The 15,455-nt window shown below is 41.1% G+C and overlaps 2 protein-coding genes across 3 annotated transcripts in view; one reads left to right on the top strand and one right to left on the bottom strand.

Annotated features, from left to right (window-relative positions):
- caskb (calcium/calmodulin-dependent serine protein kinase b) overlaps nt 1-15,455 on the bottom strand; it is a 58,823-nt gene that overhangs the window by 31,342 nt on the left and 12,026 nt on the right. For both annotated transcript variants that reach the window (XM_079378201.1, XM_079378202.1), the window contains exons 2-7: nt 10,527-10,639; nt 8,833-8,938; nt 7,667-7,744; nt 7,502-7,574; nt 726-828; nt 450-625 (exon numbers count right to left, since the gene is read on the bottom strand). In XM_079378201.1, the coding sequence (XP_079234327.1) occupies nt 450-625; nt 726-828; nt 7,502-7,574; nt 7,667-7,744; nt 8,833-8,938; nt 10,527-10,639 (649 nt within the window). The remainder of the gene's footprint in view (nt 1-449; nt 626-725; nt 829-7,501; nt 7,575-7,666; nt 7,745-8,832; nt 8,939-10,526; nt 10,640-15,455) is intronic.
- Nucleotides 1,305-6,346, top strand: gpr34a (G protein-coupled receptor 34a). Its single transcript, XM_079377388.1, has 3 exons — nt 1,305-1,501; nt 3,668-5,151; nt 5,720-6,346. Exon 2 carries the CDS (start codon nt 3,736-3,738, stop codon nt 4,912-4,914), a length of 1,179 nt encoding a protein of 392 aa, XP_079233514.1. The 5' UTR covers nt 1,305-1,501; nt 3,668-3,735; the 3' UTR covers nt 4,915-5,151; nt 5,720-6,346.

Below are 15,455 nucleotides of genomic sequence, written 5' to 3'. Positions count from 1 at the left end.
ACAGTTTTCAGAAAACAAGAATTAATATCTTGATATCTGTTATTTTGCTTTTCAAGTAAATGTATCTTGATACTACTGACCCACAGTGACCTCAAAAGTGCCTGATCAAGTGCTCTACACATAGATAATAGAAATAGATCATATTTCATCCATATGTCTCTGCATTGCATAAAACAAAATAGCACTGTCTATTCTCTCAATCTTAGATGTTCTCGAGTCACAAACACTCTAACCCTTCTCCATTAATATATGCAATGCTGTATTTGGTCAAAAGTGATTAGAATTACTGTTACAAATCATGGGCTGCACACATCTATGATTTGGAACAGATTTCTCATTCTGCCCCTAAAACACCAGTGGAAGGTTTTGACATTAAAGACGCCACCTGACGTGTCTTCAGTGCTCTTGAGGTCTGAACGAGTGACGTGCTTCTGTCAATCACGCAGTACCTTGTACTTCCCTTTCACGATGGCTTCAAACAGACGCTCCTTGGTGCCATAAAAAGGCAAACAGCCGCTCAAAAGGATGAAGAGAATGACCCCGCAACCCCAGACATCCACCGGCTTCCCATACGGCTCTCGCTTGACCACTTCAGGAGCCATGAAGTGAGGGGTCCCTACCCGACCTACAGAGAGACAAAGAGGCCCGAGGCTTCAGAAACAAATCAGAGCAAAGGGCTGCACTTCCTGTAAACATGATCTGCTGTGGAGCAAAGACACACGTACCTCCTGCCACCAGCCCAGACTCGCCCAGCTGGATGGCCACGCCGAAGCCGCCCAGTTTGACCGGAGCAGAGTTCTCCTTAGAGGCCAGCAGGACACAGTGAGGCTGAACACACACACACACACACATATAAATGAAACCACTGAATGCGTGTCCTACATAAAGCCACATGTGTTCTCATATCTCCTTCACATGAGATTGTGTGAGAATGAGATGAGAAGAGGACACACGGAACAAACCCTTCACAGGAATCATCTAAACACAGCAGTTCAACACAAACCACAAACACACAACTGAACATACAGCACTGCTAAACTAGTGTGTAATGGCTTACGTAATAAAGAAAGAAAATTGCTAGTATCTTGGCATGTAATCCTTTTATTTGGATACATAGCAAACGAATTTCAAGAATTGAGTTTTTTTGCTCTTTGGTGGATTCTACGGCCCATGTAACGCCACTCGTGTGGAGCTGAGACAACCGTCAGCGGCTTGAACACACATCAGCATCTCTGTGTGTGTGTGTGTGTGTGCTCATGAGTCAAACACACATATAGAGAGAGAGAGAGAGAGAGAGAGAGAGAGAGAGAGAGGAAGAGCAGATGCAGCGACTGCAAGACAGACACTTTGAGCGCTTAGAAGGGAAGCAGAAACACATCAGACCCTCGGGGAGGAATGAAAGACGATCTGACAGGAAGACCAAAACCTTTGTGTTCCGTCTAAATGGATAAATGTGCAGCTGCAGCGCTTTGTGCAACTGAAGGAGTTAACGTGCAAAACTGTGAGTAGAATTTATGCATCTGTGTGTGTCTGAGATCAAAGTGTGTGTGTGTATGTGTGCGTGTGTGTGTCATTCTACAAACGATGATAGAAAAATCTGAAAACAGAAATGTGTGTGCATGAATACACTTCATATTAGTGTCAGAAAATATGCAGATTACTGTGCTTCAACGGACAGAGGATTACATTCAAAGAAACGGATTTAACAGAAAAATGTTTTAACTGAAAATATGCTAAATGTATTAAAAAAAACTATTTCATCATGCATTGATGAAGTTCCTCATGAACGTACGTGTGAGATGTCATGAAACAATTTCTGAAATATCAGCAGTTTTTAGACATGCAGAATTATGATTAAATCAAATAAAAAATAAAAAAACATTTTTAATTTAACAATTTACAGCCCAAAAAAATCACCACTGTATTACAAAAACATACAAAAAACATGAAAGAAATTTCTTCCTGTGCATTTGTTCATTCAGCAGACGGCTTCATCCAGAGCAACATATGAACAATAATAATATTAAGCAGAAGTGTTTTACAAGAAAAACCAAACAAGTTAGCCCATGAACACCATAAATAGCACTAGTTGTGCAGAGGAAAAGTGCTGGTTAGTGAATCAAGTGTTCCTGGTAATGATGTAATGTGATGACCATCATTCTTAGACAATCTCCAGCTGCAAATCAGATGCGATTAGATTCAACTTTATTTTCACTGTGCAAAATACAAGTATATGCAATGTGCAGAGTACATAGTATAGGTGTGAAACATCATTATGGCTCTATACAAAGTGCGAGGTTATGAAGGTTATGAGATGAGAAAGCAGAGAGCAGCTCAGTGCAAATGAAGACGATCCCAGCGCAGACCCAAAACACACATTCATGATATAGATGCATGAAGAGCCAATCCTTCCGTTTTATTAGTCTCCTGTTCAACACGCGCTCAACCAGAACTGAGCTGCGAAGCAAGTCCAGCTTTCCTTAAATAATTTAACAAAGCTAAAATGAATGGAAAACAGCTCCTGGACGTGTGTTTCTGGGCCGGTTGCCTGACCGTGATTTACTCACGCCGGCATCTCGTTTCATTTTCATTGGGCTGAGATAGAATTTTCCCCTGTTGTTCAGTACAGTAAATTAAAGCCTGGCATACACTACACGATTTTTGCCCTGATTTTTCCGTCTTGAGAAGTTGATGAAAGTCAAAGCCAGTCTGCAGAGTTGACAGATAACATAAAAAAAAAAAATCACGTAGTGTATGATGGCCAGTTTTCCTCTGTCACCATTTACAAAGTCGTTAAGTGTCTTAAAAATGGTTCAGAGTTTTTCAGAAGTCGTTTATAGTGTATACTAGCCTTAAAGGATAAATTCACTTCCAGAGGAAAAACTACCTGATCATTTACTTACCCCCATGTCATCCAAGATGTTCATGTCTTTTTTTCTTGTCGCAAAGAAATATTTTGAGGAAAACATTCCAGGATCTCTCTATATAGTGGACTTCAATGGTGGCCAGTGATTTGAACGTCAAAATGCAGTTTCAAAGAGCTCCACACGACCCCAGCCGAGGAATAAGGGTCTTATCTAGTGAAACGATCAGTCATTTTCTTAAATTCATATTTATACACTTTTTAACCACAAATCCTCGACTAGCATTAACTCTGCGATGCGTGTCTTTATTAGCTAATGTTGGAAAGGTCACACACGGTTAAATAAACTTTAAAATCATCCGACATCTTTGTTTTAAGGTTTTTTGTATGTTTGTCAAACCCTGGGTCTGTGCTTCCGCCTGCGTCACGCCTGATTCCAACATCAGCTAATAAAGACGCGCATCACAGCGCTAACGCTAGCCCAGCATTTGTGTTAAAAAGTGTATAAATATTTTTTTTCAGAAAATGACCGATCGTTTCGCTAGATAAGGCCCTTATTCCAGGCTGGGATTCATCTTTGAAGCTGCATTTTGACGGTCAGATCACTGGCCACCATTGAAGTCCACTATATGGAGAAGAATCCTGCAATGTTTTTCTCAAAAAACTTAATTTCTTTGTGACTGAAGAAAGACAGACATGAACATCTTGGAAGACACGGCGGTGAGTAAATTATCAGGAAATTTTCATATTCTGGAAGTGCACTTATCTTTTAAAACATGTCTGACTGGCTGTTTCTCCCCCCAGAGCTGAAGACTCAAGCGGAAAGACTTCAGTGAACTTCACCCGGATCGCTAACAAGATAAAAACCCAACATGCTGCCAAACACAATGAGCACCGTCTGGCTGACTGACCGCTTCACCAATCGCACCAGCAACCTCTCGTGTTCTCTGGAGGAGGAGAACCTGCGGCTCCCGCTGACGGTGCTCTACTCGCTCATCTTTCTGTTCGGTCTGGCAGGAAACCTGCTGGCTCTCTGGGTCTTCCTCTTCCTGCACTCGCGCAGAAACTCTGTGCGCGTCTTCCTGATCAACATGGCGCTGGCGGACCTGGTTCTGCTGGCGTGTCTTCCCTTCCGTGTGCTGTACCACGCTCAGGGGAACGTGTGGTCTCTGGGGCCGCGCATGTGCAAGGCGGTGGGCAACCTGTTCTACATGAACATGTACATCAGCATCATCCTGATGGGTCTGATCAGTCTGGACCGCTATCTGAAGATCATCGGCGTGCGGGGCTCTCAGAGGGGCTGCGGGCCGCGCTGGCTCAGGGGCAGCCGCTGGAGTCTGGTGACCTGCGTTCTGCTGTGGAGCGGCTCTCTGGTGATGGTGGTGCCTATGATCGCGCTGGCCGAGGGAAACGAGGAGCTGGGGAAGTGTTTCCAGTACAAGCAGAGAAAGCACGCTAGGGGCAAAGCCTACTTTAATCTGTTTATGGTAGCAGTGTTCTGGCTGGTGTTCGTAGTGCTGTTGGTTTCATACGGACGGATCGCACGCAGGCTTCTGCGAGCATCGCAGGACAAACCTGACCTGCCTAACGCTACACACTACGCCCGCACTGCTAGGAAATCCTTTGTGGTTCTGCTCCTCTTCACTATCTGCTTTGTGCCATATCATGCCTTCAGAGGCTTCTATGTGGCTTCACAGCTTCGCGACATCAGCTGTGAGACACGGCGGCTCATGGATCTCACCAACGAGGTCATGCTTCTGTTCTCGGCTCTCAACAGCTGCCTGGATCCCGTCATGTACTTCATGCTCTCTGGCTCGGTGCGCAAGGCCACCGTTCGGACCTTGTCGCAATTCCTGCGTTTGCAACACGAACCTGCGGCGACCAACAGCTCAACCACGGAGTTCCGGAGGACGTCTGTGTCCCACGCTTCTAATGCTCCGGTGCTGGGCACATCCAGAGGCAGCCAGGGACTCATTACAGCGAACCTCCGCGCCAAACCCAATGACCGAGAGTCCTGTCAGCAGATCGAGGTGCTCTCAAGCTCATCGTGAGATGACCGAGCTTTACCTTTGACCCACATACTGACCTGTGAAAGTGCACAGGAAGCGACTCACTTGTGTGAAACTATGATTAGCTCAAAGTTTGCATGGGAACGTTCTCGAGACATCGCTTTTGCGAGCCTTTGAGGGATATATGGCTGGACGCCACAACCGCAGGAGATTACCACACATCTGCTTTGAGATTTTCAATCTATCAGACACAACTCTCACTGAACTCTTTTCAAGCTCGTGTACACTATATGGACAAAAGTATTGGGACACCCCTTCTAATGAACAGGTTTGACTACTTTAGTACAAATCTTAATGTTTAAGCATATAATGATATTCTAGGGAATTGTGTGCTTTTAATTTTATAGCATGAGTTTGGACAGGAGCCTTTTCTTTTCTAACACGACAGCTCCTCTGTGTATAAGGCAAGGTTCAAAAAGAAATGATTGATTGAGTCAGTGTGGAAGAACTTGACTGGTCTGCAGAAACCTCTGCTGTGACTTTAAGAGCCAAAAACTCATCACCAAACACCAATGACTTGTATATACGCTATATAGACAAAAGTATTGGAACACCCCCTTCTTTAGAACAGAAAAAGGCACTTCCAAAACTGTGGCAACAAAGATGGAAACATAATTCATGTATTTTAAAATTGTATTTCCATCTCTGTTGCAACAGCTTTGGAGTCAATGGTGTTTGTTTAAACTGTTGCTATAAAATTAGAAGCACACAGTTCCCTAGAATATCATTATATGCTTAAACATTAAGATTTAACTTCAGTACTAAAGTAGTCAAACCTGTTCATTAGAAGGGGTGTCCCAATATTTTGCTCAATATAGTGTATTTCAGGCAGCTGCAGTGACGCACAAACAGCAGACTACACTGACTTACACATGAAGGATGAAGCACGCTTCCTGTTGGAGGAAAAGAGTTACTGCACCTCCTATTATACGTTTCAGTGGGCTGTTAACTTTATAAAAACAGAGCTGTGCAAAAGGAACTGGTCTGATTCATCCAGTAAACCACTAGCCAGTGTTAGACTGATCTAAAGACAGCAGCTGTTGAGTCTGTGATCTCATGAACATCAGACACAACCGATCAGCGTCCAGTTGAAGAGCCAATCTGACAATAATCCCACTTTAATCACAGATGGACGTCTCCTGACGTTCCACGGTGCAACTTGTCCGCACTTTCTGACCAGTCGTTTGTGACCACTGGACACGAGCTGGTGAAGATCATCTTGACATGACTGTTCATCTTTTCTACTGTTTATAAATTCATGTAGCTCAGGCTGTAGAGTAACGCCAGTCACAGGCCTGATTCCCAGTGAACGAATGAACTCATAACATGCACACCTTGAATGAAAGTGTCTGCCAAATGCATAAATGTCCTTTTTAAGAGTATAATAAACAGGGGAATAAAATGCCTTATATACAGTGTTAACAGGGTGTTTATCACTTAACACTCTTATTGATAACTGTTGTAGCCCATGGCTCAAAAAATGCAACAAAGAAAAGGTCACTCGAGCTTTATTAACAAAACAGAACAAATATAACAAATGTGTGCTAATGTAGTCATCAGTAAGAGCAGTAATGTAGAGTAAATTGCATGCATGGAGCATAACGTGCTGTAGCAGTGGTGTAGGTGCAGGAAGGAAAAGTACAACCACAAAGTCTATAAACACAAATGCACCCCAAAGAGTGGAAAACGGCTCTTTTTAAGGGGAGACACTGCAGGCAAAAACAGTTTTTTCATGCACCTGCCAAATTTGAGATTTTGGGCTTTTTGGTTTTTCATAAAGTATTTTTTCAGACTAGTGGAAAGAAAACATCCAAAAGACACTGTTAAGTGTTTCTTTTATAGCACTTTATCTATTTGTGTCAATAGATTTCAATTACAATACATATTTTTAAAGGCCGTTTTCTCAAAATGAGTTTTCTCTCCTACATAGAGCCATATATCTCCACTTCAGTAGCACTTACACACACCAAACTTTACATCTTTATTCCTGTCTATATCCTGAAGGTTTGTACAGAGGGATTCATATATAATTTGCTTGATTATATACAACATTTTATTCCCCAAAAAATTGTGAAAATGTATTGTTTTCTGTCTGTTCGAAGTATTTTCTGAATTATGGAGTGACAAAATAAGATACCCAAAATTCCCTCTGTAAAAACTTTTGACTAATATGTCAATAAAATGAAATAAGAAATGTATTCTAGAAATATATGCAAATTAGTGCATATTTCATTAAATAATGCCTCATTTGCATATTTAAACCTAACATTTTAGAAAGCTTGTAATACAAAAAATGTTTGCAATTATCAATGTAATCAATCAACTAGGTAAGTAAGGTGATAACTATTAGTTAATTGTTTTACTCTATTCACCTGCAGTGTCTCGCCTTAAAGGTCCCAACACATGGAAGTTGGTGTGTGCAATGAAACCATTTACAAAAGAATCGTCCATCTGCCCAACAGGTAGGGCGAGTAAATGAGGTGCAGGATTTGTGCAGGAATTACTCTTTAAAGATGTTGAACATAAGGTTAGTGAGGAATAATCAATCAGAGATGCAGACGAGTCTTACCTTGACGTCTCTGTGGATGACGTTGTTATCGTGGCAGTAGCGCAGAGCTTCAAGTATTTGCCGCATGTAGTGACTGAGAACACAAATGACACACAGATTGAGCACAAATCTTGACCGGTGGAAGCAGACTGACCGTGTGTGAGGTGAACAGGAAGTGATTCACACCTGGACACCGCCTCGCTGTAGACGAACCCAGCATCAGCCCTCTTCACGATCTCGAAGCACAGATCGGCTCCATCCATACTGCACAGACACAGGACCGTTACACACACATGCTATATATATATATATATATATATATATATAAAATAATGTTCATATATATAATAATCTAGTGAATGCATTTACACACGATAGTGATGAAGAAACACCAAAATACATGTCCTAAAATAATCAAGATGAGGAAGAACTTGTGGGTGTTGATTAAAGCAAAGTTGAGCTAGTGGTTTACATTTGCTGAGCAACGGCACAACTTATCTAATTAATATAGAATTCAATAGAATTCAACTGCTTCAAATTTAGAATTCAGTGGCTTTGAATGTCTCATCAAACCAGAACGTAGTCTGAATTGGGTTTCCTAATAAGAATTTGAGTCCTTAGTTTAATGCGAGGTCAAGTCAAGTCAGCGTTATTTATACAGCACTGTTTACAATGCAGACTGTGTCCAAGCAGCTTTACAGTATTAAACAGAGAATAGTGTGCCGTTCTCCTCCGGCCAGACCAAAACAGCAGTTTAATTCTACACTGATATCAGACTGATTCATTCAATTTGATATGATCTTTTGATTTAAGTCAATCAAGTTTCAGGAGAATAAAAGAAAATCATTTAATTTGATATATGTGACTCTGGAGCACAAAACCATATCATAAGGGTCAATTTTTGGAAATTGAGATTTATACTTAAACCATACATCAATGGAAAGATTATTATGTTAGGATACGGCAATATTTGTCTGAGATACAACTATTAGAAAATCTGGAATCTGAGGGAGCAAATAAATCTAAATATTGAGAAAATCTCCTTTAAAGTTGTTCAAATGAAGCTCTTAGCAATGCATATTACTAATCAAAAATGAAGTTTTGATATATTTAAGGTAAGAAATGTACTAAATATCTTCATGGAACATGATCTTAATATCCTAATGATTTTTGTCATAAAAGAGAAATGTATAATTTTGATCCATACAATGTATTGTTGGCTATTGCTACAGATATACCTGTGCTACTCATGACTGCTTCTGTGCTGCAGGGACACATACGCCCTTTTTCGGTTAAATTTTAATTTCATTGAATAGCATCGTGATATTAATTAAGATCTCGCACACACTTACAACTCAAAGACCATGTAGAGCATCCCGTCGGAGCTGTAGGTCTCCAGCAGCTCCACGATGTGAGGATGTTTGAGCATGTGACAGATACTCGCCTCCCGCTTCAGATCTGAGGAGGAACAGACAGAAGATCACTAACCGATTCATTGCTTTACTGAAGGTGAAGATCAGACACGTTACATGCATCAGTGTGACTAGATAAACACTGATACACAGAGGAACATGTGAGATCATGAGCCTGACGTCACTGAGATCACACGAGCCGCCAGCAGAGGGCGCCGTAGAGCATCTCATTCACACACACACACACACACACACACACACACACACACATACAGAGCGCCTTCAGCAGAACTCATGAATGAGAGTGTGTGTGTGTGTGTGTGTGTGTGTGTGTGTGTGAGAGAGAGAGATGAAGAGCAGTGCAGTAAGTCTCTGAACATCAGACGTGTCTTCGGTCTCCACAGAGGAGCTTCAGATCACAGTAAACATCTTACACTCAACATCACTAGTTATTTTGTCCAGTTTTTGTTCCAACAACAAAAATATTATCATCAGGCTGAATGGCTGTGCATCGATTTGTCTGAATACAGAGAAACGTTCCATTATATACTGATATCAGTCGCCAGCCAATCAGATTGGAGGAACGGCTGTGTCATGTGACCGAGGGTGAGCAGCATCACTCTGTGCTTTATTGGAGCATTTTCTCAATGACAGATCTGCAAAAACATAACTTAATACCTACTTTCGAGGACATTTAGCTGTTGATATGGATGTAGAAAACAAACAAATATTGTCTTTATCTCCATTTGATGTTGGATTGAGTCTGGATCAGTTCACTTCAGTATCTCGCGTACTCACGGAGAGCTTTACCATCACGTTCATTCATGTACTCGCAGTGACTGAAGGCTTCAGCCGCAGGAAGTGGCCGTTTGTTTGTATTTTTACAAATATTCTCAGTGGTAAAACACTCGTCCTCGTCTGATGTTTGTCTGTCTGTTTGCTCACAGATGGCTCACGGATGAAGCCAAAGCCCGGAGCTCCGTGGGCTCAGCGGGCAGCAACACAACACACAACCAAACCCTCTGATCACACACGTCACACACAATCCTTTTGGCATGACGCGGAGATCCATGACCAGGCCGCATGGAGTCTGTAGAAATCCACAAACGCTCCACAGATTCTTACCCAAACCATCCTGCTGAACACCGATCTATCAGCCTCGAGAGTTACAGCAATACACCAATCAGAGTGAAATACAGTGGGTGTGTGTGTGTGTGTGTGAGTGAGTGAGTGAGAGTGTGTTTGTGTGTGTGTGTGTGTGTGTGAGAGAGTGAGTATGAGTGTGAGTGTGTGAGTGAGCGTGTGTGTGTGCGCGTGTGAGAGAGAGCGTGTGCGTGTGCGTGTGTGTGTGTGTGAGTGAGTGAGTGTAAGTGTGTGTGTGTGTGTGTGTGTGTGTGTGAGTGAGTATGAGTGTGAGTATGAGTGTGAGTGTGTGAGTGAGCGTGTGTGTGCGTGTGAGAGAGAGAGCGTGTGTATGTGTGTGTGTGTGTGTGTGTGTGTGTGTGTGTGAGTGAGTGTAAGTGTGTGTGTGTGTGTGTGTGTGTGTGTGAGTGAGTGTAAGTGTGTGTGTGTGTGTGTGTGTGTGAGTGTGTGAGTGAGTGAGAGTGTGTTTGTGTGTTTGTGTGTGTTCTTACCCTCTGTACTGAGTCCAGGGCTGGAGGTGAAACTGGCCACATCTACGATCTTCACAGCAAACTGCTGTCCAGTATCTCTGTTGATGCATCTTCGCACCACACTGAAAGGACCCCTGAAACACACACACACACACACACACACACACACACACACACACCGTCAGCAGCAGTTTAACCAGAGTATACCACCTTTACTTGAGTCACCCAAGTACATTTGAATGTTTTTGAAAGAAGTCTCTTCTGTTCACCAAGGCTGCATTTATTTGATAAAAAACTGTGAAATATTATTCTAATGTAAAACAGCTGTTAAACTGTAATGTATTTCTGTGATCTGCAGCTGTATTTTCAGCATCATTACTGCAGTCTTCAGTGTCACATGATCTTCAGAAATCATAATAATATACTGATTTACTGCTCAACAAACATCTCTGATTATTATCAATGTTGAACACAGTTGTGCTGCTCAATATTTTTGTGGAAACTGTGACAATTTATTTTTCAGGATTCTTTGATGAATAGAAAGTTCAAAAGAACAGCATTTATTTGAAATATAAATCTTTTGGAACATTATAAACATATTTACTGTCACTTCTAATGTACAAGAGTAATATATTTCTGTCGTAATTTCTTCAAGTTAAGCGGAGCTTTTGTTTTGGTGGGTTGTAGTGAAGAACTGAGTTTCTGTGTGTATTTGACGATAGTTTTATCAAATGAAATAGTGAAGTGACTCTCAGAGCAGCTCTGGAGATGAAGCTCATGTGTTCATATATAGAGACAAAGACGAGGGTCACGCGTGTTTCTCTGTGTGTGTGTGTGTGTGTGTGTGTGTAGTAGAGCAAACTCATGGCGCTCATTCACACACTTCATATTTCTGACTTTATATCTCAATAGAAGTATTTTTGTGCTTTAATATTCATACACTACTCCATATCGCCATATTTTATTGCTGTACCAATTTTGCCAGACTCCATTACATCCTGTGTTGTGCTGTAAATTCTATTTTTATGACTAAATTCCATGATTCCATCCACATTTTCCACATGGCGGAAATCATAGAGGCTTAATATACATATATATCTCACACACACAGGGTTATTCTGGGGAAACCATAACCACACGCCAACAAATGAAAGAACAGAGACACACGCCTATAAAACAGACACACACACGCACACACTCACGCACGCACACACACACACACACACACAGACACACACACAGACACACACACACACAGACACACACACCTTTGTTTTTGTGAAAAGTGGGTTCATCCCATAGGCGTAATGGTTTTTATACTGAACAAACTGTGTGTGCTATTGCCCTACACCAACCCTACACCTAAACTAAGCCTCACAGGAGACTTTGTGCATTTCTACTTTCCCCCAAAAAACCTCACTCTGTATGATTTATAAACGTTTTGAAATATGGGGACATGGGTCAATGTCCTGAAAAGTCACCTTCAGCTTGTAATACCTGTCATACCTGTGTCATTATACACATTTATGTCCTCATGTGTCACAAAAACGCGCGCGCACGCACGTACGCATACACGCACACATGCACATACACACACACACACACTCATTCACTCACTCACTCTACTGAACTACTGAACTCAACACTTTCACTTTATTCTGCTTTCTTTCCTAAAACGGGAAGTGAATTCTATTAACAACACACTTTTGAGATGAATCACAGACTCAGGGCTTGACGCTGACCTTTTCCCCAAGGAGCACATGTGCTCCTAAGTCAAAACATTTAGGAGCGCATTAAAAAAATTTAGGGGCGCAATGCAAATTTTTCAAATGAGGTATTTTAGCTTAATAAGGGGATACAAAGAGACATTTACAAGCACAATTATTTAATTTATCAGAATACAGAAAGTACACAAGGTTTTTAAATAATTTTACTTCAGACACTATTTAATAGGCTAATTATGTAATAAATATCTAAATGACTGAGTGTGAAACATTATTTACACAGTTTTAGGAAAGTAACGCTGCTGATTTGTTTACTGGGTTACCGGGGTAACGGCAGCGGCAGCGCCCTCTAGTGGCGAATGTGCGTCATTCAGCGCGTCTTCACTTTAACTCGCTCCGCTTTTCTTCTCATCTGTGCTCATTTAAATTAAACCGTTGCCTTTTTAAAGTTCTAAAGTAATCATATGAGGCTGCATCCCAATTTTTCCATAAATAAACAGAATAAATTAATACGTTTGTTATAGGCTACTGTATAAGTTAGGCTGTTTTGTATTTTGTTTTGTATTCGCACTTGTGCTAAATACATTTTCCAGTTCGCACACATCTATTTTTAGTCGCAAATGCGAGTGAAATGCTCGCACTGTCGAGCCCTGAGACTACCGAATCAGTCTCCTGGGTTGGTTATGTTAACTAGTGTCTGTCAGTATCATCAGCAGAGGAGCTCATGAAGCTTGATACTGATCCAACTCAAACCTCAAGACTCAAACCCACAACCTTCACTAGCGGCCTGATGATCCGCATCAACATCTGATAGTCTAATGTTACCTCTAATCTAATACAATCTCATCTAATCTAATCTATCGAATCACACTGTGACCCAAAAATAAGCAAATAATTATAAATAGGTAAACAAGTAAATAAATAAGGCAGGTTCCTCTCATTCAGTTTCCATGTGTGGATCAGGAAGGTCCATAAAGAGGCAGTAGCCTAAATGAGATCGACTGAGAGACTTTAGAGACTTTAGAGCTGAAACACAGTCCTGTATGAAAGAATCACATCAAGCGCTTTATAGACATCAATACAAACACTTACAATGACACTTCAGACGACAGAATATCTTCAGAGGAGAGATCTGTTTGTCTGACCTTAAAACATCTGGAACAAAGAGAAGCTGGAACACCCGAGAGAGACTGTGATGCTGAGATCAGCAGATCCACACAAACACCATGAGAAATCAGGACGTCCCAGCATTCCCTGCGCGAGACACTCAACACGAGAGGAATCCAGCAGGTCTACGTGGAGTCTAGAACGCTTCACATACAAACACAACCCAGCCTGATGACCCCTACTGGTGATGGATCACTGTAATGGTCTAACCACTATAAAATAAAACATGAGTTCAAAGAGCGATCCAGGCATGAATGAAGTCCAGATTCAGTCTGGATTCAGGTGGTCTGCAAACCAAAACCCTTCCAGAAGCATCTCAGAGGAACCCAGCGGATCCTCATGAACGGCCCACGCCACACAGAGACGCAGGAAAATACACAGACAGGGCAAATTACAGCAGAACCGCAGCTACAATTACAGCCTGTGTCGGGTCAGGCAGTGAGTCTAGGAATAACATGGAGAACATCCCAGCGGATGAAGCTCTGAGATTCAGCACAGGCCAGCACTGGAGAGCTGGATTCAGCTTTCAATGGGTTATATATGGACAAATCATCTCAATTCTGAAGTCACATGATCCACTGACCGCTGAGGAGCCGTTACATCACAGCACACAGACAGAGCAACACTCATCATCTGATACAGCTCACACACCAGGGGTCCGTTCTTCATACCTCGCTTAAAACATCTGAGATGATCTGAAAGATTCCAGATCTTCTAATCCTGAGAACTGATCTCTGGCTAATTTGGTTCTTCAAATTAATTTGTGGATTTGATTAAAATATCTGGATTAAGATGTCTGAGATTACGAGTGATCCCTGAAAAGGGCAGATGTATCGATACTCGAAACCACGATCAGTAATGCAGTGATTGGCTGGCGGCAAGAAAGCAACGTAATGACATCATATCATTAATAAAGACACCTGATGAAAAAACTTGACAAATTTCTGGAAACAGCCAAGCAAACAAAACTACATAAATGTAATAATAGAAAAATGAAATGTGAAAAAACGTTTTTTTTACATTATTTATATTCATGATTTGTAGTATTTGTACAGGCTTTACATTTTTATTTCAATGATGTAATTAGCCATTCATTTAATTTCATCTTTGAAGTAGATTTGTTACGTGACAGCATTAATTAAAGTTTCTTAAGGGTCAAGGTGATGTTATCTACATCTCATCAAGCCACTCCCATAATATCTGTCACCATTCAAATTAATGCACGACTCAGATTAACGGTATAGCATGACTCCAATACAATTATAAAGTAATTATTTCATCACAAATACATTTTTCAACGAGTAAACCTGGCTGTGTCTATAGTATTATAGACTACACCACATTATAATATTTTTGTATTCATTTTTAAATTATTATTATTGTAAATTATTGTCCGTGGATCAGTAGGGTACTCTTGTAGTAAAGTAGCAGTGGTTGGGACTGATTTTAAGTATCAGTTCTGCTTAAAAAGATGCGATCTAATCCTGTTTACATGAAATAAGATGCTCCCGAGCAGGTTTAAGATTAGGAGCTGTTGCTATGACAGCAACTCTGCAAGAGCTTCAAAGAACCAACCAATCCAAGATCAAGCGAAATCGTCAACAATCAAATCCAGCTAACCGAGTTAGCGCCGTATGAAGAACGGGCCCCAGGCTCCAGACTGCGGCTAATGTCTCTGAGCAGTTACACTGGTGCGACCAGCGTGTTATCCAACCCATAAGCGCTGCCATTTCTGTGCATAAGAGAAACATCAAAAGGCAAACAAAACGAAAGCTTTTAAAGCTAAGTTATAAACGGGATGGACAAAATATACTTTGTGGTAAACAAACACATTTAAAATAAAATAAACTAAAATATATCAAATTACCACTATAGCCAGTAGATGGCAGCAGAGGAGCACTTACTGACTTGTTCATTCATTTCCACCTTATATGCTTTATATTTGGATATTATAAAATTACTATTAGAAAATATCAAATCAAGAAATAAAATTGTTAAAGTTTTCCACTTTTCATGTGTAAGTAGTACGAAAAATCACAATTTTAGTTCAATTTACAAC

Source organism: Barbus barbus (genome assembly GCF_936440315.1).
Source record: "Barbus barbus genome assembly, chromosome: 25".
NCBI classification, from domain to species: Eukaryota; Metazoa; Chordata; class Actinopteri; order Cypriniformes; family Cyprinidae; genus Barbus; species Barbus barbus.
Note: the sequence above shows the minus strand (reverse complement) of the source record. Positions and strands in the feature narration are given on the sequence as shown.